At 33.9% G+C, this 26,974-nt stretch overlaps 1 protein-coding gene and 1 pseudogene across 1 annotated transcript in view; one reads left to right on the forward strand and one right to left on the reverse strand.

Moving 5' to 3' along the window:
* The window catches only part of ELP4 (elongator acetyltransferase complex subunit 4), a 149,235-nt gene that overhangs the window by 18,190 nt on the left and 104,071 nt on the right, over nucleotides 1–26,974 (forward strand). Inside the window, exons 4-7 of the mRNA XM_016206178.2 lie at nucleotides 5,413–5,544; nucleotides 9,814–9,953; nucleotides 17,449–17,533; nucleotides 21,968–22,156. Of these exons, the coding sequence (XP_016061664.2) occupies nucleotides 5,413–5,544; nucleotides 9,814–9,953; nucleotides 17,449–17,533; nucleotides 21,968–22,156 (546 nt within the window). The remainder of the gene's footprint in view (nucleotides 1–5,412; nucleotides 5,545–9,813; nucleotides 9,954–17,448; nucleotides 17,534–21,967; nucleotides 22,157–26,974) is intronic.
* On the reverse strand, nucleotides 14,476–15,761 carry LOC148092036 (DNA mismatch repair protein Msh6 pseudogene; annotated as a pseudogene).

Below are 26,974 nucleotides of genomic sequence, written 5' to 3' on the forward strand. Positions count from 1 at the left end.
ATCCTGAGTAAGCACATATTGTCCACTTTGTAAGAGAATAGTATGAAATAAAGTTCAAGAGGTAGTCCGATTTTTGTGTGATCTATTTGAAGATGTAACTGAGGGTGCTATGGATACATCCTGCCAGGAGCCAGGAGAGGGAATTAACTAGTCTTGCATGAATGAGAAGGTAACTGCAGAGAAAGTAAGGAGGGAGAGGTGAGAGAAAAGGAGAACGAAGAATGGAAGACGATAACCTGATTTAGTATACTTTGAGTTTGACAGGTAGTTGAACATTCAGGTAGAATATCAAAAAGGCAGTTAAAAATCTAGGCCCAGAAATTGGGCAATGATTGGAAATAGAGATTTGCTAGCCATCATTTCTTTCTCCATTAGACATTTATTGAATGCCTACTATTTCCCAGAAACTATGTTATGGACTGACTGTGCTCCCCCACCCCCAATCCATGTCCTTCTTGCATGGAAAATGCTTTCATTTTAACCCAATAGCTCCAAAAGTCTTAACTAACTCCATCATCAACTCTGAAGTCTAAAGTTTTATCCAAATATCATCTAAGTCAAGTTTGGATGAAACTTGAAGTATGATCTGCCCTGAGGCAAAATTTCTCTCCAGCTGTGAACCTGTGAATCTGTAAAGTCAGACAGGTTCTGTGCTTCCCAACCCAATGGTGGAACAGGCATGGGGCAGACATCGCCGTTCCAAAAGGGGGAAATCAGAAGGTAACAAGGGGTGGCGGATTCCAAGCAAGTCCAAAATTTAGCAGGGCAAATTCCATTCATTCTTAATGTTCATGAATAAACTTCTTTGGTTCAATGTTCTGCCTTCTAGGCCCATTGGGGTGGCAGCGTCACCCCTCCCCACCTTGGCTGGGCAGGGCACAACCCACATGCCTCTGCGGGCTGCATTCCCACCCTTTGAAAGTGAGCTGGAGGCCACCTTGCCTCCCATGCCTCTGTACTCTGGGCCTATCATGGGAGTGGCAGCTCTGAGGATCTCGATCACGTTTGGGGTCCTTACTCCCTTACCTTGCAGGATAGCTCATGTTCAAAGCCAAATTGTTCAGTGACAAGACCTATAAAAGCCAAGAGCTTCAACAGACTTCCTTAATGCCATTCTGCCTTGTCCCTTTAGGTCAAACTGACAGTAGCCTTACTGGTATAATTCCGTCTCTATTCCTGGCTTCTGCTGAGATGGCTGATTAAGTTCGTGTCACACCCATGATCTCTTTATCAAATGGTAGTTCAGCCGTACACTTAGTGTTCTCATCAGAACAAGTTCTTTTAATTTTTTGCAATATGGATACGCTGAGATTTTTCCAATTCAAGTTGTTTCCTTTTTGCTTCAATTCCTTCATTAATTCATTTCTCTCTTTTTGCATTTACTGTAAGCACTTAGGAGGAACCACGCCACTCCTTCAACACTTGGCTTAGACATCTCCTCAGCTAAAAATCCATCTTCATCACTCCCAAGCAGTATCTTCCACAGAACACTAGCACACAAGTCAACCAAATTCTTCACCTCCTCATAACAAGGATTGTCTTTCCTCCAGTTTTCAGTAATATGGTCCTCATTTCCATCTGAGACTTCACCAGAATAACCCTTAACTTCTCTAATTTCCAGCTTGCATGTCAAAACTCTTCCAGCCTTTAGAATTATCCATTTCCAAAACCATTTTCATGTATTTAGTTATTTGTTACAGCAGGAGCCATTTTTTTGGTACCAAAATCTATCTTTGTCAGCTTGGGCTGCCGTAACAAAATACCATAGACTGGGGGGGCTTAAAGAACAGAAATTTATTTCCTCACAGTTCTGGAGGCTGGGATTAGCTAGTGTTGTCTTTCTAAAGGTCTTGTCTTAATTTTGTCAGTTTCCCCAGGGAGAAATCTAATCTCCCAACTCCTGCCTGTTCCACTTAAGGATGGCTTCTGGCCTTCTGAGAGCTTAGCAGTGGGATCCAACTGTGTCTGTGTATAAGGGGAAGAGGAAGTTGTCTTGCCCCTTGCTGCAGATTTCAGCATTACCCTGTCTTCAATATGATGTCTCACCCCTGCCCTCTGCAGTGCTCCTGCTTCTAAAGTTTGTCTGATTTGACCTCTCCATTTCTCTTGCACAGAGGGGGAAGGAGGAGTATCCTGGCTCTGAGGGGGAGATAGGGGATCTGGGGGTCTTTTCTGTTTTCACACAAGAGTGTGACTCCTTGCTTGCTGCAGTTACAGGTTTGCTTTTCAGTGATGCCAGTTATTGAGATTTATTAAAGCCAAGAGGTAGAAACTGGGTTGTTTTATATTTTTCTCTATTATTTTCTAGATGTTTATATACCTCAGAGACAATAATTTGAGATGTAAAAGGTATATGTTATAAATGTTTGTTGTATTATTTTTGGACTGCAGACAACCTAAAATAGGAAATAATAAACCAAATATTAGTTAAGCTGTATAATATAATATGCAGCCATTGAAAATCTTATTTTGAAAAATAATGAAATGTGGAAATGTCCACAATATTATAATTATAGAATATAAATAATATATGTTATAATATGCCAATATGCATTTTATAAAAATATATATATATAAAAGACTGGAAGGAAATACTCAAATATGTTCAGAGTTATTTCTGGGTGGAAGGTTAATAGGTTATTGTTTTCTTTTTTATATGTTTTGTTATTTTACAATTTTTCATATTGAACATTTACTACTTTTTAAATCAATAGCTATTCAATAAATATTGATTTTTTACAAGCATAGTTGGGTACTGTTTTTATAAGTTAAATAATTATAGTGAAAAAATATTGTTAATTTTATTTTGTAGGTGACATAAGAACAATTTGTATTAGGAACAGAAAAATAATTTTAAACCTGAGACATGAAAATATTTTACTTGAAATTAAAGATCTTCAGCTTAAAGGGGCATCTAGTTTACAAGGGGGAAGTAATACAAAGCAGAACACATAAATATAGACCATTTAAGCTATTGAACTGCAAAGATAAAGGAAGAAATATTCAGGCAGAAAAAACAAATCTCCTGCAAGGATGGAAGACTTCTGACTTCCCCACCGCACCATTCTTTGTCCAAAGACAGTGAAGCAATATCTGCCAAGTTCTAAGCAAACAAAAATATTATGAAATATAATGTCCAACCAAAATTCTAGTTGAGTAAAATTATATTTGAAAATATAATCTATTTCATCAAGGAGAGCTTCATCGACTGTCTATCCTACTTAAAGTAGCACCTCCTTCCATTACTCTGTATTCCTTTCCTCTTTTTCCTTCCAAGTTCATATCACTACCCTTCTAGGACGTAACTTCATGAAAGCAGGGACTTTATTCTGTTTTGCTGCTCTATGCCTAGTACCTTCCTGACATTGTTAAATGAGTGCAGCTATCAATTAAGAAAACTCGAGAGTGGTGGAACACTGTGGTAAAAGGTCCAATGAGGAATTCCTGTCAACAAAAACCTAAACTCTGTTTGGTTGCGCACTAGGATGTAAATGCCATAAACCTTGACGACATAGAAATAGTAGGGAAAATCTACACTTGGGGCGGAGGAGGTGAGAGAAAGCATTTTAAGGGCTAATTTCCTCATTTTTTAATAGGAGGAAAGGAGAGGTATTGATTTTGTTGAAAACTGAAACATGTAAAAGGGAGCATAGTGACTCCTACACAGTGATAGGCTTCATAATCACATTCCTAAACTTACAGGAGAATATGTTAAGAAACAATGTCTCTTGAAGTAAAGAATCATTGATAAATTCAACAGTTCTTTCAAGTTTACTTCATTTTTGTTTTATAAATTGAAGTACAAAATCATTAATAGCATTTTATCATACACTGCTTTTATGGAAGTATTTTGTCTAACATATCTATATATATACATAAGTATATGTTGAAAATGTTAATGATTATTTTGGGAGAGGTTCGTTTTTTTAGTTTTTTTTATTTTATACCTTTGTTAAGGTATTATTAAATGTCCCTGAGATTGAAGAAAATGTTAATCCAAATATTTATACTATTACCTGGTGTTGACAGTCAAAATATGTGGCTCTGAGTAATGGTTAAGACAATTATTTGACTGAATTCCTATAATCAAACATTTATTGAGTGCTTAACATGTGGCATGCCCTATTCTCTATAGTTTACATTTTTAATTCATTTTTTCCTTACAACAATGCAATGAAATAAATACTTTTTTCTCCATTCTTCAGGCTATAAATGGAGACATAGAGAAGTCCAATAGGGTTTCAGCGTAACCACAGACAAAGCTACTAGTGCATAAAGTCAAGATTTTGGCCTAAACAATCTTGTTGCAGAATTCAAACTCATAACCACTACGCCGTACTGTACTATATGCCTTAAAATATTTATTTTATTGGAAAAAGAAGTTACTTTATACTTTGTAAAATGCTAATACTATTCTAGGAATGATGGATTAAGAGCTTAAATGATATAACTGGTTTCTAATACTGTCATAAATTAAAGTGTGAATCTAATTGGAGGTCTTTTAGGAGATGACTGAAATATATGATGGTTAATATATTTTCCAGTTGATTAGTTGTTTTGATTCTAAGTATAAATAAATCTGATCTTGAAAAGTAAAAGTTGAAATTTAGACTATTAATGATATAGCACAAGATTATGTTTCCTAATCCAGTGCCCCACATTATCTTTATGATTCTGGCTAATAAAATATACAATTATTGCATGGGCTTTCCTTCTCCAAGAAACTTACATACTTTTTTCTTTGCATTATTTCTATAGTACCTTTTCACACACAAAAAAGTTGTTTTCTTTTTTTTTTTAAGTCATTCAGTAGGTAAACTTCTAAATAAAAAAGTAAAATTGGAATTCATCATCTCTTCATTTAAGCAGAGATTTTAAATTCTGCTTTTATTGTTTAAAGAAGAGGCATAAGCTTGCAGGTGCAGAACTAATGTTTGATTTGGGCAAAATAAATGTCTTTATTCTTAGTTATTTTTTCACCCATTATTTCGGTGAATGGGTTTTTTGAATTCTAGAATTACAAACCAGTAAACAGATTGCGCACAAGCTTTATTTTTACCTTGTGGCAAACATAACAATAATTACATGTAATAAGTGCTAATTTGAGACTTTGCTTTAAGTGTATAAATTTAAAATATGAGTAGAGCCCCTTGTTGCAATAGCAATTGATTTTGATTAGTATAAAAATTAGAATATTGTCTTTAAATTCCAGTTCATTGCTAAAAATTTAAATTGGACATTTAATATTTTATTTATCCCTTTTCTCTGTTTTAGATTTCTGTTTGTCATGACTTTATGCTTAAATCAATTTTATATCGGACAATTATAGTATTGTATTGCTAATATTATTTAAGAAAATTGTCATACTCTTTTACCACATATGCTCAATAATGTGTTGTTCTATTTTCTTAGGAACTTCCTGCACCGTTACTTGATGATGATTGTAAAAAAGAATTTGATGAAGATGTACGTAATCATGAAACAGCAGAATCTAACGTTAAGATGAAGATAGCTTGGCGCTATCAGCTGTTACCCAAGATGGAGGCAAGTCAAAGTACAAACTACGTATTCCTGAAATAGGCAAATGGCATTTTTCATTTTACGGAATCTCTTGTATACCTGTTATTCCTTAAGTGCAATATAATGTCTATTTCTTTATTTGCATAAACTAGATATTTTACTTATAACATATTTGATCAAGATGACATATTTCTTAAAAATAAAATTATAGCAAATTGTGTTTTTTTAATTTTTTAAATTTTTTTTAATTTATTTTTTTAATATATCTTTATTGATTTCAGAGAGAGGAAAGGAGAGGGGGAGAGAGAGACAGAAACATAAATGATGAGAGAGTCATTGATCGGCTGCCTAGCCCGCAACCCGGGCATGTGCTCTGAATGGGAATCGAACCCCGATCGCCTGGATCCTAGGTCAATGCTCAACCACTGAGCCACGCCCGGCCGGGCAAATTAGTTTTTTTTAAACCACAATAGATTATTTCCTTTCTTCCATAGTCTCCATATAGAATCTTTCTAGTGTTGCCAGGCTGAGTGAGTGAGTCAGGGTTAAACAAGTAGTCCAAAATTAGCTGTGTCAATGGTCAGATATGCTTTTTAACATAAGTTGTCTTGAAGTCTTAAGAGTGTAGTCCTGTTGCCATTTAGGCAATGTCAAAAAGGGTAAGAATGTGCACAACTGAATCAGCACCAGTAGTTCAGTACAGCATTAAGCGAGCGCTTCCACTTGGAGGGGTGTGGAGTCTTAAAAAGGCCCGCTTTCCTCGCCCTTTGATTTTGATCCTGTCTCCTAAGTGCCCTGTTCTCTCTTCACCCCAAGAATTGCTAGCCTGCAGCATATTCTGAGACTTAATTTCTTCAGCATTGTAGAGCTCTACTGCAAAGGCCTACAAATGACTCCAGCAATTCATGACAGTGTATTAGAGGTTTATTATGTTCAGTCTTCATTACACTTTGGTTTTCTACCTTAGTGGTTCAGCCACAATAGTCCTGTGATAGATGTGCGCATGTTGTAGGTGACAACAAATACCCTTTTTCCAGTGATGCAGGGAATTTATGAAAGATAGTGATGAATCTCCTGACCACTAGTGGATCTTGACACAATTATAATAATTAATAGTATTTACATAGTGCTTTGCAATTTACAGAATATGCATGCCAGTATTGCATTAGATTCTCATAACAGCCCAGTGTAATCATTATTTGCTCTAATTCTGGTGCTTGAACTGAGGCTCAAAGTGGTTTAGTAACCATTTATTTGGGTTCTTGCTTTCCAACATGCCATACTGAGAAAGAAGAAATGGTAACAATCGTAAGTAACAGTCTTATGTAGACTGTTTATTTGAGGTACAGCTTTTCTCTGAACGTTTTGTTTCTTTCTGACATACTGGAGGTGGGGGGAAGTGCTCCTTCTGCCTGTCCCCCTATCCCCCATCAGTTTCTTTTCCTTTAGCGTAGTAAATTTTTACTGCACCATTACGATTTACCTCTTCCACAGTTAACAAGTTAATGGTTAGTTTATGAATGTGCAATAGTTTTCATAATGTAAAACTAAAGCAAGATGTTCTTACTAAACTGAATAAAACCAACTAGTTATTGATGATAATTTGATTTTTTAAAATAGATAGTTTTTGGGTGTAGAGTTGAGAGTTTTGGGCGGAGTATTACTACTAATATTATTAAATTTAAAGCATTTAGTTATCTTTTTCAGAGGAAATGTTTTAAATTTTTGTTTTATAATTCTAGTCCTCATAAGATTTCACAGCATTTCAAAAGTCTGATTATATGTTAATACTAGGTCTCTAGGGTAGAAAAAAATTTACAAAATTGTTGTTTCCTTGAAGAGTATATTTATTTTTCATTTTCATTTTTTGTTGAAGGATTAAAGTTTTTAATCGTTAATAAAATTTTTAGTATCTTCCTTGTGGATATTTTAGTTTCATATCTAATTGTAATGTCTAAAACTATAAGTAGCAATTGTAATAAAAGCTTCCAAATTTATTTTTACATTTTAATGAACTATATGTGTTCTATATGTAAACTGTCACAGCATGAAATCAATTTTCTGCCTTGATTCAATCCAAATCTGAGATTTCTATCACATTAATAATATAATTAGAAATATTAATAGAGACCCGCAACTTAAAAAGCGTATTTTGCTTTTTGACAATTTAGCATATTTCTCTGAGTGCACAGGACTTCAAGAACTTCAGTCCACTAATAAATTTATTAACTCAAACTTAAAAGAAGCGAAAAGGCTCTCTTTCTTTCTCTCTCCCCATGGCCAGCCTGCTAAAATAGATTATTCATGCTTATTTGATTCAGGTAGGCTTTTGCAAGCTTCCCTACTAGGCCTGGGAATGTGGTACATTGAGGCCTTTTCAGAGGCTTCTGACATAGACCAAGCTTTTATTGCATGGTGTTTTATTATGACCAAATCCTAGTCTCCACCCAGTTTGTAGGCACTCTGCTTATTCTTTTGAATCGGGAAAGGTTATCACCTACCTTAATCCATGCAGCAGTGTGGATTAAGGACACCAGTGTGCCCCAGGATTCTCAAAGAGGATCCTGGAAACTTCTTGTTTCTTCTTTTTTGCTGTCTTTACTGAATTCTATTGGGCCTTAGAGGGATTTGCATCTGAAATGGGCAACCTGGTGTTTTTCTCAATGAAGACATCAGATCAAAGTTCAGTTAGTCAAGGCCTTTCTAAAACATTAAGGGGGCTTGGACTTACACAATAAAAAGATGAGCTCTAGCAGAGATTGCAGTAAAAACATTCTGAACTATAATCCGGATAAAGAATAGATTATAGGCCAAAGAACAGACCTTGTTTAAATTGCTTTAGACTAATAACTTTACATTTTTAAACTTTGCACCCTGTTTTCAAGAAATAAATTTTAATGTCACATAATTTATTAGTCAATACTTTCATGGTAAATACTTTCATGGTAAAGCTTTTGGGAACTATATTTCTGTATATTGTATTGGAAGGATTAGATAAGGCCAATTAATAGATTTCTTTCATTAACAAAAATAAACAGTAGCTTATGGAGGGATGAACAATCATTTTAATTAGAAAATAAATATTAAACCCACAGACTCTGAGTCTGAGAATAATGTCTCTATTAGGCTTAAAAAAAAAAAAATTATTTTATGTTACTGTATAATTCAATGTGTGTCATTTCACTTAACAATATAAATCCTTAGTCTTAAAAATGCAAATATGTAGTGTCAAGCAAATGTCTATTTCCAATTTAAATTACAAAGTTGTTAATTCCTTAGTAAAATAAGAACCTACTGTGCATAGTTCTTCAATTTCTGCAGAGACTACCTAGTTTGTTGAATATTCTGAAACTTGTCTGTTTTGTAGCATTCAGGACAGTTGCAATTATGTAAATTTAGATCAGAGATTTCCTTAGAAAATACTGCCGGGTGGAACCAGTTAGTTCAACTTTGGATAGAGGTGTATATATTTCTAATGTGCTGAATGAAAGCAATCAGCCCAGAGTTCATTCGAAGCAACATAAGAATAATATTATGTTACTAGGATTTTACTATCCTATATAAATAAATTCAGCATCAGTAGTTATTAGAGTTTCTTAAGAGAAAAATAATTTGTTGGAGAAATTGTTAGTAAATTGTTAGTAGAGGACACAAAAGAGGAATTGTCAGTACACTAATGATTATGCAGATTTCTGATTTCTCTAATGTAGCTGATATATATTCTCTGTACTTTGTTCCCATCAGGAGCACCCTAGTACATTTTATACTATAAGCTTAACCATTAAGCTTATAAGAGATGTTGAATATATATGCACACTGTCTTGTGAGAATTTAGTTTTAAAATGATGCTCAGTTTAATGTATTTAAAGAGCTAGTTTCCTTTGCGCTCCTCACCATGAATTAATTTGGCTTAAGTTTTCATTGATTCTTAGCTACTATATATTTGGCATTAAAACCTGGAATTAAAAAAAAAAATTAAGACATTTTTAATTTAGGAAGGTACACAGAATAGTAAAAAAGCTAAAGAGGTTTTAAATTTTTATCAAACTTATGAAACTACCAGGAGTAAAGAAACATGGGAAATGAAAAGGTTGATTTCTAACTGTGTAGTTTAAAATAATAAAGATTGTTTATATGTTTCTTTGAAAGTGAATTCCTATGTATATCAGCTTTTCTTCATTAGTATTAAAATGCATAAATATGTCAGCATTTTGCTGAGTGTAGGACAAAATAAATTATAATTTTTAAAAAAAGAATACTTTTTTTAACAACAAATATGGGTTTTCTTAACAGGCTGGACCAGTATCATCTTCAAGATTTGGTCACTATTATGATGCATCAAAAAAAATACCACGAGAATTAACTGAGGCTTCAAAATGGCATGGATTTTTTCTTCCAGAAAAAATATCTTCAACTCTTAACCTAGAACCTTGGTAAGTTAATGACCCAATTTTGATTTCAAAGGTTAATAGAATGTGTTTCTACCACATTCTTTGAAAGGATGCATATCAAAAGTCCATATCCTAAATAATAAATATTAGTTTCTACATAATATATAACTTTGATTGAGCATATGTTTCATATTATTTCATATAGTTTTCTTCTTTTTTCAGTCTTGTAACTGTTGGACATACTATTACTCTTAATTTGCAACTTAAAAAGTCTGGACACCAAATTTACAAATACCTGCTGTCTTCATTTTCAAGAAACTGTAAAATAGTTCCAAATCAGGGTATTTCAGTGGTAAATGCAAATAGATATCTAAATATTAATTATTGATAGCAATAGCAGTGAAAATGGTATAAAGTAAAGCTATTGCTCCATGTTTTTTGGTAAGTGCTCTTTTAAAAAGTAAACAAGTACGCTTTCCAATATTTTATTTATTATGGTTCTCTATTTCTAGTAATGCTGTAAATAGAATAATCTATTTTTTTAGATGACTTAAGAGAACTTAAGGTTTGAGTTTTACAGTGAAGAGTTGTATTAACCAATGCGTGTTTATGGTGCTAGTAACTTTAAGGCAAAACTCTGAAAACTGCAGTGCTTGACATTGAATAATTTATAAAGGTTAAGAGTAAGGGAAGGTAACTCATGGAATCTATTGTCGCCTCTGTTTTCTTTCTCACTATTAAACCATTATTTTCAAAGCGAGACGAGTTATTAAATGGAGATTTAATAGATAGGAAGTTGTGAACCAGAACTACTTAAAGATCTATAGTCTCTTTTCCAGAAATATTACATAAGAATTTCGTGACGTCTGTACTATTTCTTTTTATTAAATCTGTTTCAAAAAGAAATTCTTTACTTCATTATGGTGTTTAGTCAGTGGCTAGAGACTTACCCAAAGTTGGGCTTTGATGTTGTCTTAGGGTTAATAGCTACTGTTCATGAATGACTGCTATGTGTCCGTCACTCTAGTACGTGTTTTACCTTTGTTATCTATCCTGTAAAAGTAAATATTCCCATTTTCCAGAAGAAGGTACCGAAATTCACAGAAGAGGTATATCTGAGGCTCAACTATTAAGTGCTAGAGACAGGATTAGCCTAAGCCGAAAGATCTCTCTCTTTCCCTTTTTGCTTTACTGCTTCAAAAGACTTTGGTGTCCTTCACCTTGACCTTCCTGTGTTATGGAGGAAAGAGTGCTGACAAAGAAATTTTTAAAAATCTGGGTTTGATACTGAGTCTGTCCTACTGTTAACCTTCAGCAAATTCCTTAAAGTCAGTGGAACTAAATTATCTTTCTGTGAAAAACTGAGGTGTGGGGAATACCATTTGTCCTACCTACATCACTAATTTTTTTGGTTACGTTTGATTGATTATATTGATTTTTCTAGTACCTAACTTTTGCCATTCACTGAACCAGATAAAAATATAAACGTGTGGGTCAAAATAACTTTTCCATCATTTCATAAATAGTAAATGGTGTCTCAGAAATCTTTGTTAGCAATAATGCTACCCTGCCTCCATTCATGGAGTGCTTAGGGAAATAAAAACTAAAATGTATACTAAGTATGATGTAAATGCATGAAAAATAATATGGTGATACTTTGTAATTAATATATATATTACACTTTTTTTTAAGCCAGAAAGTACAACATTTTTGTTCATTCATTCAACAGCTAGAGAGAGAAGAAATTAACATTTGTCAAAAACCTGCTCCGTGTTAGGCACTGTTCCAGGCATCTGACCGTAGGATATCTAATTCTCCCAACAACCCTCCAAGAAAAGTAATATTATCCCAATTCTATAGGAAGCTTGAGGTTAAAGGCACTAACTAGCTTTCCCACAACTGACTATGAATGACTGAGCTGGCACCCAAACCCAAACCTCTAAAACACTCTGCCCTGCTCTGCTCTGCTCTGCACCAGGCTGCTTGTTTACTGCTGCAGCAAATGGACAGTACACAAAGCTGGGTGCCAGAAAAGTGACACCTAGGTCGGCTGTGAGAGTACAGTCTCCTAGTCTTTAAAATATATATTTCAGAATATTTTTTGAGGACTAGCAGTTTTGCACACAGAATAGGAAAATTTATAGATTTTAATTATCAAGGCAGTATTTCATTTCATAGTAGTTAACTGATAATTCATTTATTTCATATTAAACTTAAATGCTTAATTAAATGTAATTAAACTTTAAACATGTAATTAAATTAATTTTGAAAATGGGTACTTTACCATGTGAGATTTATTTTAATTTATGAAAAGCGTGTGCTCATTTCACTAAAATGAACTTTACTGGTTCATTTATGAAACAATAAAGCTTAGCATTACAGTTGTCTATACTTTTCCTATAATTAAAACTAGAGGATATAGCTGTATCCTACTATCATATGTGAGGATATAACATATAATTTCATAATTTCTAAAGGGACTGTTGAAACGTAGAGGGTTTTTTTTACAGTAAGAAAAACTGAAGGTCATTTAAAATTTGCAGTAACTAATTTAAAGCTATTGGTAGGTTTGCCTTTAGAAAATGTTCATACATACAGTTTAAACTTTCAAATTAAAGCCTGGCTATAAAAACCTGAGATGTATCACAATAATATTATCCAGTGGATTTTGTTTTGCTCTTTTACTGTCATAAATCAGATATTCTAAGTCACAAAATAATGATAGAAAAATGAATTTTGAGAATAATTCTGTAGTCTAAGATTTTTAAAATCTGACATCGTTCTGAATTAATCTTTATAACAGGTATGCCCAAACACATTTCTGTTTCCTTATAAGAAAGATGGCTCACTCTTCAGCATAGGGATGGTGTCTCAACTTTCTTATTTATTAATAAATCTACCAACATACGCCTTAACCTACTGTTAAGACTGAACGTTTTGTGTCCCAAATTCATATGTTAAAGCCCTAATCCTCAGTGGAATGGTATTTGAGACGGGGCCTTTGGGAGTTATTTAGGGTTATATAAGGCCATGAGGGTAGAGCCCAGGTCTGATAGGATTGGTGTCCTTAAGCAAGATCGAGAGACACTGAGCTCCCACTCTCTTCTTGGGTGCATATCCAGAAGAGGCCATGTGACCACGCAGTGAGAAGGTATCCATCTGCAACCCAAGGGGAGAGCTCTCACCAGACACCAACCCTGTTAGCACCTTTGTCTTGGACTTCCAGTTTCCAGAACTATATCAAAATAAACTCCTGTCGTTTAAGCCTCCAAGTCTGTGGTATATTGTTATGGAAGCCGAAGCTGACTAATACACCTACTATATTGTAAAATGTTACTTTTTTTTATTGTAGATATATCATGTCTTGAATCTTGAGTTCATATACTATTGGTAGTAAATAGAATAAATTTGTTTTGATCTATTTCTTTGAAATTCAAGGTTTTATTTTGACATATTTATCTTAACATTAGCTAGTACTTTCTTGTAGTTGCTAAAAGTGTGTTATTGATTAAGTTGAATGAACTGAATTCTGAGATAACCAGTTCTCTTTCCAGGAGAAAATCAGTGCGAAGAGGCTGAATATAATACTTAAGATTTTAGAAGTCATTCCGCTTTTCTTCTCCTGCCAAGTCTCGGGCCAGTGTAAATGGAACCTTGATATGAGCCCCAGTTGTAATTATGCTCCCCCTGCTTTCCTACTTTTGTTCTTACTCTGTCAGGACGCATCACATCGCACTGAAATTACTCATCTGCATCCCCATCTTCCCTCCCAGGCACTGGAAATCCTTGAGGAAAGGGTTGTGCTTTCTTCATCTGTTTATTCCCTGAATCTGGGACACAGGCGCTGAGTTGATAGTTGGTGAATTAGGGAACCAATGCACAAAGTATGGTAATAACCCAGATTAACTAGAGCCTTGCTCTTAGTATAAAGATTGAGTGGGATAAAACCAATAACCGAAACATAGCCGTGTAAAAGTATATATTTTATTTTAACAATATAGATCTCTTAGATTGAGAAGCAGAGAGCCACACTATATTTAGAAGTTACAAGTAGAAAATTCACTCTTAAGAAAGGAATTTTGGAAGGGAGTTTCTAGCTAAAAGTTCAGAACAAAAGTCATGAAATTATAGAAGCACACTATAAATTCCTTTATTAAAAAGATATAGTGAATTATATATTAATACTAATACCTGAGCTAGGGGAAAGGCAAGATGTAAGTGTGAGGAGGGATTTTACCTGTCTGCTTATCAGCTGGTGGTATAATTAGAGTAAAATGATAATATCTGAAAATTTATAGAAAGAACTAATATCCTGAACCTCACTTTTTTATATTTAAAAAAAATAAAGTTTGCCCTGGCCCATGTGGCTTGGTTGGGCGCCATCCCATGTACCAAAAGGTCACAGGTCCAATTCCCAGTCAGGGCACATTCCTGGGAGGTAGCAGACTGATGTTTCTCCTTTTCCCTTTCTCTCTCTAAAATCAATAAAAACATTTTAAAAATAAAAAGAATAAAGTTTATTAGATCATAATGTTGTCTGAATTTACCCCCTTTGTCAAAAAGGTCAACTCAAAGCTTTCAGTGTAGTCTGTAATTCCTCAATCAAAGTCAGCAACTTATGGACAGCTTCAGCATCTATAGTTGATTTTCCACAAGCCAGGCAAACTTCCCCAAATAATTGCAGCCATCTTCTTGAGTTCTCTTGCTTTTGTATGCCCCTTTTGAATAATCTCTTCTGGAAGATTAGCAAGCCTCACTGTATTAAAGCCATAGCTCCCTTAATGAATTTATAGAGGATGATAATAGTCTCCTGGCTGGGATCTTCACATTCATTTTCTACCATGCATGCCATGTGTCTGGTGCACTGCAACATTTTGAAAATAATTTTCAACTATTGAATGGTAGTAGGTAGAAAACAGTGTACAACACTTTTTAGTCTCAGCAAGCTCTTAACTGCATTTGCTGTTGCTATCCCATCAACTGTTGCGGTACCTATTCCTAATTCATCCTCAAGCACCAGAGAAATGTGCTGTTGCATACGTAAGTATTCTGGCAATTTCACTCAATTCAACGCAAAAATGTACTCCACCTGACATCATTCTGTCTAAGGCACCAAGTCTAATAAACATTCTATCAATTGGCGTGAGCCTGCACACTTCAGCAGGTACTTAACCCATCTGGACCATTACAGCTACTAGGCCAGCCTGTCTCATGCATGTAAACTTTCCCCTCATATTAGGTCCAGTAACAAGCACACAGTACAAGTGAATGCCTTATCAGTACAACTAAGAGAAATATCTTCCTAAAACTATGCACCTGAATACTTTATGTGACTATGTTTAATGGAGCCATGTTCAGACCTCATCTCAGCCACACGTTGATTTGAACCCACAGACTTTTCATGGAATCTGGATCTCACTCTGAAGCTGTATCTTAGTTTAGCCAAAGAGCAGATAACTTGAAGTTTTAGAAAACTTGAGCTTTGTTGGGGTTTTTGTTTGTTTGTTTTTGTGTGTTTTTTAATCCTCACCTGAGGATATTTTTTCTATTGGTTTTCAGAGAGAGAGTGGAAGGGGGGAAGAGAGAGAGATGGAAGCATCGATGTGACATCAGTTGGTTACCTCCTGCATCACAGGCCAACACTAACCACTGAGCCAAACCGGCCAGGGCAGAAAACTTGAGTTTTAAGTATCATTTAATTGTGCAACCTTGGGCAAATCACTTAGCTTCTAATGGGTCTTAATTTTCTCAACCTGGAGCTGATCACTATACTAACCTTTCAAGGTTATTGTAATGATATAATGTGACAGTGATGTGAAAGGTTTGGGGGTTTTATTATATACCAGACATTTTACCAATCAATAAAATTAAAATCAAATAGTCTTATTAGAAACAAATTGAGCTGATTATCTGAGTTAATATTTCATTCACTCAGTTAAGTTTATATATACATTATTTTATTTTTGTATATTATCTTTTCACAAATGAAGTCTTGTCTCCTTTTACCCAAGCTTTTTTGTTGGTGGTGTTATCAGTGGTGGATTAGGATGCACTGAATATATTCTTGATCCGCCCTCCTTTAACCCATAGTGGCATTCGTCAAATGGTTGGCTGGAATTCATTTCATAATCTGGAACCTTGCAGCAGATTTTACCCCCTGTGCAAAACTAATTGACCCAGATAGGAATTAAATCTTCTGTGTTCAAATAGCAACACTGTTCAGAAAGTTGAGCAAGCAAGGACAAATCTATGTTAAGATATGAAATAATCACATCACTGCCCTTATGGAATAGCATTATTTATAGACATATTTTCTCACTCATGGAAGTAGAAAAATGTGTTCATGTAATTCGTTGTATTTTCATTGAAAAGGGAGAAATAACTATATGAGAAATTACTATACCACCAAATCCTTCAGTTGGAGCCACATTTGTTTTGCAAAGAACAGGATTCTTTTCTCTTGGTTTTCTTATTTGTTTTTGTTAAATAGGTACTTCTGGCTAGGTATGAATGTTCAATAAAATGTTTAGAGGTGTGCTCATATTTTTGCTGAACCACTGGTCATTGATTTTGCACACTAAGCAGTCTGCTGTTTATACTAACTTTTATGTTCTTTAATGTTGCAGGCATGCTTCAAATTATATTTCATTCTTTCTTTAGGGTGTTTCCTCTGCCCACCTGGTCACTTTATTTCAGATCACAGTAAAGCAGATACTTTTGTATTTTTAAGGACACCCACAGTTTTCACAACATTAGTCACTTTGATGTTTGTGAACTGGCTATACTCCAGACCTCATTATCATATTTAATGTTCAGCCATAGCACACAGGTTGTCCATTATGAAAAATCTTAAATTCAGTTAATATTAAAGCAGCTTTTCTTCATTCTTACTAAATTTTCTTTGAGATGTTTAATAGCATTTGTAAGGTATTTTAAAATAGTAACAACGCTAATACTCACGTGAGAAATAATTTAGGTCATCTTAAGTTTTTATACATTTATTTTTGTCTTTTTTTACAAATGAAGTAGAGTTATGGTAACCTATCTTTATTTGTCTTAATTCAGGTTTTTGAATTAATATTATTTTAGCAGTTTGTTCTAAGAAAATTAAAACTTTTGATGGACAATGAGCTCAGGTAATCAGCACATTGATTCAGGTATACTTGGCATAGCGGTTCATTCACTATGTGTTAATTATCTATGATTGCTCCTGAAAAGCTGTAGTGGCTTCATCTTTTAGGTTGCTTCATTAAATCATTAATTTCCTTGGAGGTAACTAAGCCTGACATAATTAAGTCATCTCAGTCTCTACAGGTTTTTATCTTCCCGTGATGTCAGGAACACTGAGCTGGTTAATATAAGGCACTGTATCTTGTTCCCTGGATGCACTGACTTTATTTTTGTTGGCTCATTTTCTATTATATTTAAATAATCTCATGAATGTGTACCTTTTAGTTATTTACTTACTGTTTTAGCTTACATTTATATGTCCTTTGTAATAAGCCAATTTATATATTTGAACCACTTCTTACTACAGCTCTTTGACCCATGGCTACATAAAGCTGCTGCAGTTTATCCAGAGAATCATTTATGAGGAAGGATTTGATGGATCCAATCCCCAGGTATTTAGTACCTTCAAACCCTTTTATAATCCTGTGTGTAATGTTGTTTTCAGGCTCTCTAGGGGTACACCCAGCAAGTCTTAGAATAATCTACAATGAACAAGCTGTTTCCAAGCACAGGAGATATAAATAAGCAGAGCACAGGCAGCCTTACTTTGACTATTAATGTGAATTTAGAATTTTAGCTATGTTCTCAGAGAATACACCTAAGATGTACACATATATTGTCAACATGAGTTATTGTAAAATATGCATTTACAACACCTGGAACTAATAAGTAGCCACATTTTGAAAATTACTCTTAAAGCTGCAAGTCTTGTACTTTCCTTTCTAAATTTTTATATTTCTGTCATTCAAGCCTTAACTTTGAATTATCTTATGAGTAAGAATTAATTCTTTTAAGATTTTATTTTTTATTCTCAATGAATAAAAATGCATTTTTATTTGATGTATTAAAATATTTTATAACTATTTTTCTGTAGCTCTATTTTTAAAATTTTCTCTGCATTACCACTATTAAAGGTGTTCCAGCTAGTTTAACTTAGACAAAATGCAGGAAATTTTATTTCTAGATATCATGCCTCCCAGAATTCTTCCTCAGTAATTTTAATTTCTATAAATGCTAAAAGATTTGCACTTCATTCATATTATTTTAACAGAATTGTTTCCCAGGCACCATTATTTTTATTGAAGTAGACAAAGAAGCCAAAAGTCTTACTTTTGGCATTATAAACTATATTTGCTCTTAATTCATAGATTTTAAAAATATTATTATAGACTTTACTGCTGTATTTAACACTGTCCATGGCAAAATGAATAATTTTTAAATTTCTCTTGATCATTGGTTTAATAGCAGGTTGAAAATACTTATGTGTGTGTGTGGTGAAGCACATTCATTTATAGATGGCTTTTTGTGTATGTTTTAGTTTTTGTAGTGGCCCTTGGTATTTAGTACAGTTTTGTTTTGTTCATTGTTGCTCCATTTTGGTTCCTAGTTAAGATTTATGGGCACCATGTCTTCTCTTTGGTGGCAGTGCCCGTCTGGCGAGGTAAATTGGTCCCTGACAGACACCTCTCCCACTCGCCGTGGTAACTATGGAAACAGGCATGTCATAACAGTTCCTATGGTACAGTGTGCAGAGCTGCTGCTCTTGCAGGATGATGACACATCTTCTAAGAGCAAGAAATTTTTTTAAAAAGCAAATACAATAGCAAAAAGATACATACTTGCATGTAAATGTATATGAAATACACTCACATATACACACACACACATACACACATATTCAGACACCCTTCATAAGGAAGTTGTTATTGGAATGAAATGGAAGTTTTATTTTCTTAGTTGTTTATTTGAATATGAAAACACCACCGTTTTCAATAAACAATATTTTATTTTATGGACTTTTATAGACAACAGACTGTAGCTGGTTTCACTCTCTGAATCAGAAGTTCTATAACTATGGACTTTCATAAAGATAAACAGGGTTGAAGTAGACATTTCTATGGTGAAGACCAAGAATGCTTAAAAATGTTTAATTAAATAAAGATATACCAATAAGTTATTATAAAAATATATGTCCATTTTTATTGAAACTGAAATATAGTTAATGAATCTTTATATTGTTAAATTATAGATTGTATCATTTGCTAAATTCCCAAGTCTATACATCTGTCTTAGAAACTTTAGATGAGTTCAGGAAGTCACAGCAACGCATCTGTCAGTCACTACTTAAAGTGTTATTCCTGAGTCAATATTCTGATACTGAAATAAATCCTGCTTTTTAAAAGGAAATTTTCATCTTACTTATCACTCATTTTCAAATAAACTAAACTGGTTGGAGGCAGCATATAGAAATAGACTCTAAGGAGCAGAATATTATATACTATGTTGTGATTAACATTGGTCATAAGTAGTGTAGCTCATCTGTAAAGGTATTTAGACTAGAAACATTGGCAGATTACTACCATAATATCATTTGTTTTTAAGTTTTGATTTTCACATACTTAAGAAATATACAATAAAAATGAAATTTTAACATTGATTTTGCTTGGAATATCAGATTAAATATTTTAGGTATACTTTCTCACAGGAATAAATTTAACTATTTATTATTGTTCAGCTGTCAGGAGTTTATTTTTTTTACTTTATTATGCCTCACAATATGCCCCATTACTACATGGCATAGCAAAATAATTATATGTCTCAAAAAACACAGGAAATTTGTAATTCAGCCTTTGTTTTTACAACTTATTGTCATATTTTTAAAAATATGTGTATTTCTTGTGTGCAACTATAATGGTCAGTTATATTCTGACGTCCTATGTTTCTACCTCACTTAAATATCTTATCTCCCATTAATTGTTTGGCTTAATGTTTTCATTCTTTCTATATGCATATATCAGTTTATCTGTCAAAGTCATGAATCTCCTGTAGTCACCCACCCTCCTGATTTATTTTTGTTAAAAACTTTTAGCAGGTACTTTTTGATACCATAGTAATAGGTATTGGTACTGTGGATTAAAATATAACCAACATTTCTGAAATGTTGACAAGAGAAATAATATGATGATGCTCCCCTTTTACGTCCAGATTTCATCCTAATATCTCATTTTTGTTTTCCTTCTTTCTTTCTTCCTTTCTTGGTAAGTCTCTGTCTTTTTCCAGATGGCTCTTTCTGTTGGGAATCTAACTTAAGCTACAGTTCATGAGATAACAAGTTTAGGGATGAAAAATGAACCTTAATTATGCCATTTCACTTAAATTCTGAGTTTCTAAATAATACAGAAAAGGGGAATAACATCATATTTCACAAATATCTTTCACGAATTCACCAGAAACTTATTTATACTTCTAACATATGCTCTGGTACATCTTATTCATTTCATTCACGTAATGCAGAAGTAAAAAGAAAACTTCTATGAACCACCTAGGATCATATGGTATCTTAGGTGCTTGTCTATCATAACCTTACTACAACGAGAAGAGAAATATTGGACCAGCAGCCTTGATGGCATCGTCATGCTTCAGGTCCTTGAAGTCAGGACGTTTTGTCAAAGGTGCTTAGACTAAACTGCCCTTTCTGTAATCTCTTTCTTGTAGTTTTATTCAAGACATTGTGTTACTCTGTGTATTTGAAGGAAAATATGTTCTAGCCTCTTTATTTTAGGGATGAGAAAACTAAGGCCTAAGTAATGTATGTGTCTTAACCAGAATCATATATCTGTTTATTTGTATAGTCCAGACCAGGAGTCTCTGTCTTTCTCATCTTACTAACTACTGACCCCTACGTTTTCCTCTTCTAATATTTCAGAGTTTTATTCATTTTTGCCTACTTTTCTTTGTTAATAAATTCTCCTTGAAAAGGGATACACAGATTCAAATTTTGTCTGTAATATCAGGGAGATAGATATATTGTGTTGGGCAGTAACTACAGTAGTTGGATAAAGAAGTTTATTCGTGGTGCTCTGTGGCAGTAGCAGGGGGTATATTTTAGGGTGTGGTTTCATCAGAGATTACACTCTAAAGTGACGCGTGTTCCAGGTCTTTGCTTTAGAGAAAAATCTTATTTTTCCCTGCAGAGTCACAGTAGTGATTTCCCAATTATTTCCATGTGCTAGTTTTTGCTAAGATCTTCATTTCCCAGAAATTTTGCTGGATTGCTAAAGAAAGCATTTACAAAACATTTGTTTAGTTAAAATAACCCAAACAGTAGAATTTATTATAAATACATCTACTGGCAAACACTTTTTGACAGTCATGCTAGGTTTTATGTAATGGTTTTTAAATGTTCTTTTCTCCAAGAAATAGCGGTCACTGTTATGACCTTGATATCAGTAGGCTTGAGTTCTAAATGTTCACCTGTCAAATAGTATGAAAAGTATTGAGCTTAAATTAAATTACTGTTGTAAAAATTGCTTCAAGTAGAAAAAGTAGAGCTAAGTGTAAAATGTAAAACCAAAATATACATTTAAAAATTTCAAACACAACATCAGGCAGTGGACACGATGGAATTAAATGAGAAATATTGAGCAATTTATCATTTATTGAAAGACATAGAATTTTACAATGCTAATAATGGTTTGTAAGCACTCTAGTTTAGATTTCTTTATTAACTCTGATCTGTTACATATTTTTAACTGCCTCCAACAGATTCTCAGAGTAGTCACTGTTAAAATTTAGAAACAGTGATACTCTTCAAAAATCTAAAAGAAAATGAAAGAAAAAAACAGTTCTGTTAATTTTTTATATTCCTGTAATCTAGAGATTTTTTTTTTTATTGCCTTATTGCTGGTAGTACATCAAGCTCTTTACCACATCTACAGCACCTCCCTGATTTGTTATAAATAAAATTAAGAACTGGCAAAAGTAAAAGAGGTATCCTATTGGTTAACAAAACTTAATGTGTTTCCCTCTCCTCCACTTTCCTTTAGAAAAAACAGAAAAACATTTTGAGAATAGGAATCCAGAGTCTTGGTTCACCTTTGTGGGGAGATGACGTCTGCTGCACCGAAAACTGTGACAATAGTCATGGCCTTACAAAATTCCTGTACGTCCTCCGTGGCCTCCTACGAGCCTCGCTTTCAGCCTGCGTCATCACAGTGCCAACACATCTTATCCAGGTACGAACTTCTCAAAAGCACTTTCCCCTAGGAGGGTGCAGAGTGAAGAGCAAAATATAAATGCTTTAGGAGTCAGATAAATTATTTTCATGTCCCTTAGCGAAAAGAGATTTCAGATGCGTAAAACACCAGATCAGCAAAATGTTCTTTAGATTGTATTATTAAATTCTTATATATTTGTGGTTTTAATATACAGTGAATATATGGTAAGTCCCTCTTTACTAATTTTTTTCTTTGCTTTCATGTGAACTTGCTAGGATCATTGTGATGTGAGGTTGATTTTTGCTGTGATATCTTTTAATTTATCAAAAGCTAATCTGAACATAGGTCTTGAAGAGATATTTGTAGACCTATGCGCATAGCAGCATTATTCACGAGAACTAAAATGTGGAAGCAAAGAAAGTATTCATCAACACATGAATGGATGAGCAAAATGTGGCATATATTGCAATGGAGTATTATTCGCCCTTAAAAGGGAAGGAAATTCTGACCTAGGCTGCAACATGGATGAATCCCGAGAACATTATGCTAAGTAAAATAAGTCTGTCGCTAGAAGATACTGTGATTCATTAATATGAGGTACTTAGAGCTGTCAAAACCATAGACAGGAAGTAGTGTGGTGGTTCACAGGGACTGGGGGGAGGAGGGAACGGGATGTTATTGTTTAATGGATATAGAGTTTCAGTTTTACAAAATGAAAAGAGTTCTCCCATGGACACAGACAATAATATGGGGAAGGCCTGGGGTAGGGCGGGCGTTGGGTGGGGGGCAAAAAGAGAGAAAATGGGAGACATCTGTAATTCTGTCAGCAATAAAAATTAAAAAAAAGAGTTCTGGAAATGGTTGGTGGTGATGGTAGCATATTATGAACATATTTAATACCAGTGAACAGTATACTTAAAAATGGATAAGATGATAAATTTTATGTTATTTGTTTCTAATGCACATCCTTTATAACACACTTTGATTCAAAATGACTTTTATAACAAGTTTTGAGTTTTGTTTTGCTTTGCTTCTCTAGGAAATAGCAATAATAAAAATAATGATAGCAGCTCAAGATATTGAAATATCATTTTTTGGGTCATTTGAAAAGTATTGCTTCACTGAGTTACACACTTCTTCCAAATATTTACATATTTCATTATACAATATAAAAAATCACATTGTTTAATATTGCCACCATCCAGTGTCATATTCATTTCGAGGTTATTTTTATCGTTAATTAGTTTTCTGTTGTAAGAGTACACCACAATTTCTTTATCTTTTCACTTACTGAGGGTCATCTGAGTTGTTTCTAGATTGATGGTATTATGAATAAAGCTGCTGTGACCATTAATGTAGAATCTTTGTGCGATATATTTTCATTCCTCTAGGAATCACATCTCTCCAAAACTTTATTTTCAGTCTTTTTTATTTTAGCCATTGCAGTCCATGTGAAATGTCGTGACATTGTGGTAATTAGCATTTCCTGGATAACTAATAATGTTGACCATCTTTCCATGTGCTTGTTGGCTGTTTGCCTATCTTCTTTTGTCTAAGGCTTTTGGCCATTTTTTGAATTACCTCTTCATTATCAAGTTTTAAAATTTCTTATATATTTTAGGTACAACTTTTCAGTATTTTTTTCCCAGTTTGTGATTTGTCTTTTCTCTTTTCTTAACATTATCTTTGAAGAGCTGAAGTTTTTTATTTATTTATTTATTTATTTATTTATTTTTGTTGTTGTTATTCAAAATATTACAGATGTCCCTTTTTCTCCCCAATGACCCGTTCCACCCCGCCCCATGCCCTCCCCAGTCCCTCTCCACACCGTTGTCCGTGTCCTTGGGTTGTGCATATATGCATATAAATTCTTTGGTTAATCTCTCCTCCTCCACCCACCCACCCTCCTCCATCCCTCTGACATTCGTCAGTCTGATCCATGCTTCCATGTCATTGAGTCATTTCTGTTTATTAGTTTATTAAGTTCTTTAGATTCCACAGATAAGCGAGATCATGTGATGTTTGTCTTTCTCTGCCTGGCTTATTTCGCTTAGCATAATATTCTCCAGGTCCATCCATACTGTCCCAAAGGGTATGAGATCCTTCTTCTTTACAGCTGCGTAGTATTCCATGGTGTAAATGTCCCACAGCTTTTCTATCCACTCATCTGCTGATGGGCACTTGGGCTGTTTCCAGATCTTAGCTCTTGTAAACTGTGCTGCTATGAACATAGGGGTGCATATATTCTTTCTGATTAGTGTTTCAGGATTCTTAGGATATATTCCTAGAAGTGGGATCACTGGGTCATATGGCAGCTCCATTTTTAGTTTTTTGAGGAACCTCCATACTGTTTTCCATAGTGGCTGCCCCAGTCTGCATTCCCACCAGCAGTGTACTAGGGCTCCCCTTTTCTCCACACCCTCACCAGCACTTGTTGTTTGTTGATTTGTTGATGGAGCCATTCTGACAGGTGTGAAGTGATAACCTCACTGTGGTTTTAATTTGCATCTCTCTGATGATTAGTGACGTTGAGCATTTTCTCATTTGTCTCTTGGCCATATGTATGTCCTCTGAAGTTTTAAATCCTAATGAAATTTATCTATTTTTTTAATAATGATTTCTCTTCCCCATTTCTCCCATCTTACCAGTCTTTGCCCTCTACCAATCTTTGTGTGTGTTTTCTTCTAAAACTTTTATAGTTTTATCTTTTCAAATGGATAACTGTATTTCAATTTCAATTTTTTACATGTTAGTTTGTGCTCTCAAACAGCTTTGAGTTTATTAGTTAACATCCTAATTATATGTAAACTTACTTTATATTCACTAGCTCTTTTTATTAGTAGTACTATTTACCAAAGTACTTATTCTCTGCCTCAAACATGTGATTTCATATAATCTTATATATCTAATACATTGTAGTCTCCACAAAGGCAGGGCCACACATTTATAATTTTCCTTTTACCTAGCTTAGGGTTATGATAGTAATATATTATTAAATGCAATGAAGTATAAAAATTCCTAGCACAGTACCTAGGCTTTTTCTATATGTTCAATAAATGTTAAAAGAATATTGTTTTTAACTTTGAAAATTATTTCTAATACTTGATTGTTAAAACTCAAGTCTATTTAAATTTATGTGATTTTAGTATCTTTGTTCTAACATTTCCAAATGGCAAGTTTATTAAAATGCCACTTAGTTACATTAATTATACACAGCATATATATATATATATTTCAAGTCCTATGACTGAAAAGTTTAGCATAAATAAGAAATGAATTTTGACTCCGTGGCTAGAACTTATTTATAGTAGTTATAAGAGGATAACTCAGTATTCCTTTAAGGGCTTTTCACAGATTGTGCTTGAACCTAACTTACTATTATGAGTTTAAAATCACACAAATGTTATAGGGCAACTCCTTTCTCTAATCATCTTAGACATTGTACACATACTTGTATTGTCTGTGGTGTTAATGATGATAAGTTATGATAAAGTTAATGCTTTCATAATAGTTTGGTCAGATTTAGTGAGTTTGTTTATTATGATGATGAATAAACCAGTGAAAATACTGGTACTCATAATACCACTACAACTATGCTATTACTACAAATATTTATTAGGCACATACTGCATGCCAAGTACTATGCAGGTATTATGTCCTTGTGTCTTCATGACAACCCTTACCTCAGTTTTCACAAGGTCACACAGTTAACAAGGGACAGGGACAGTCATATTCTAATTCATGTCTTTCCCATCTTCACTGTTAGGTTATGTAGCTTCCTAATCATCACAAAATCTCTGCAAGATAAGTGTGACTCCAATTGCAAAGAAGATTAAACTGAAGTGATTCTCTAAAGCCACACATCTATTATAGGTTTAAAGCTGTATTAAACTCACATCTCTTTAACTCTTTCCTCTCTGCCACACTGCATCCTCATGTGTCTTGAATTATTAACTACCTGTGAAAGCAGTAACTTTCCATTAGGGAAAAAAAAAAGTTCTGGGCTCACATTGCTATTATTCAGTATTTTTAAAAGAGAAAATAATCATTGTAAAATCTTTGACTAATTAGTATATGTGAAAGATTAAGCAAAAAGTTACATTCTAGACAAGGGAGGAAAAAACAATGGAAGCCTATTTCCTTGCATGTAATAGCAAGCAAAGAACAGTTATGAAGTAAATATAAGTATATATGTAATTTGTTATGTATATTCCAAAGGGACCTATGCAAAACCAGGAAAAAGAAAATTTTTTTCAAAAGCCATCTTAGTGGTGATCATCTTTATTACTTAGAGAAGAGAATCCAAACCCCTGTGAATGTTTGCGACGGGTTCCTCTATCCTCTGTGTACGGGACCAGCAGTAACACTATCAAGTCACCTCAAGTCAGCCTGTCTCACCACTGATTAAATGATGGAGATTTATAAGGTGGCCTGGATGTATAAATATTAACATTTAGATTATGGTACTTTATAAACATATTTAAATCCTTATATAATGGAGAAATCTAGTTTAAATTTTTGCTTTTGAAAATACCATAAAGAGATTACTTTGAAATGGAAATAGAAAAACATAGGGTCAGACTTTGCTGATTGTCACTTCCCTAGACAGTTTTCCTATTATTATAGTCTTCCAACCCTAACATCAATTGAGCTATTAAAAAACAAATAATTTCTTTGCTCTTTGAACATGACACCTGACCATATATTTGTTTTTATATCAAAATACTTAGAAAAAAACATAAAACTTAATATTTTGCTTAAACCAGTCATGATATAAATAGGGAATAAACATCTTAATAACTCTGAAAGACTGGTAAGGAAAATCACAATGTTTAG

This window comes from Miniopterus natalensis, chromosome 11 (genome assembly GCF_054644295.1).
Source record: "Miniopterus natalensis isolate mMinNat1 chromosome 11, mMinNat1.hap1, whole genome shotgun sequence".
Classification (NCBI taxonomy): Eukaryota; Metazoa; Chordata; class Mammalia; order Chiroptera; family Miniopteridae; genus Miniopterus; species Miniopterus natalensis.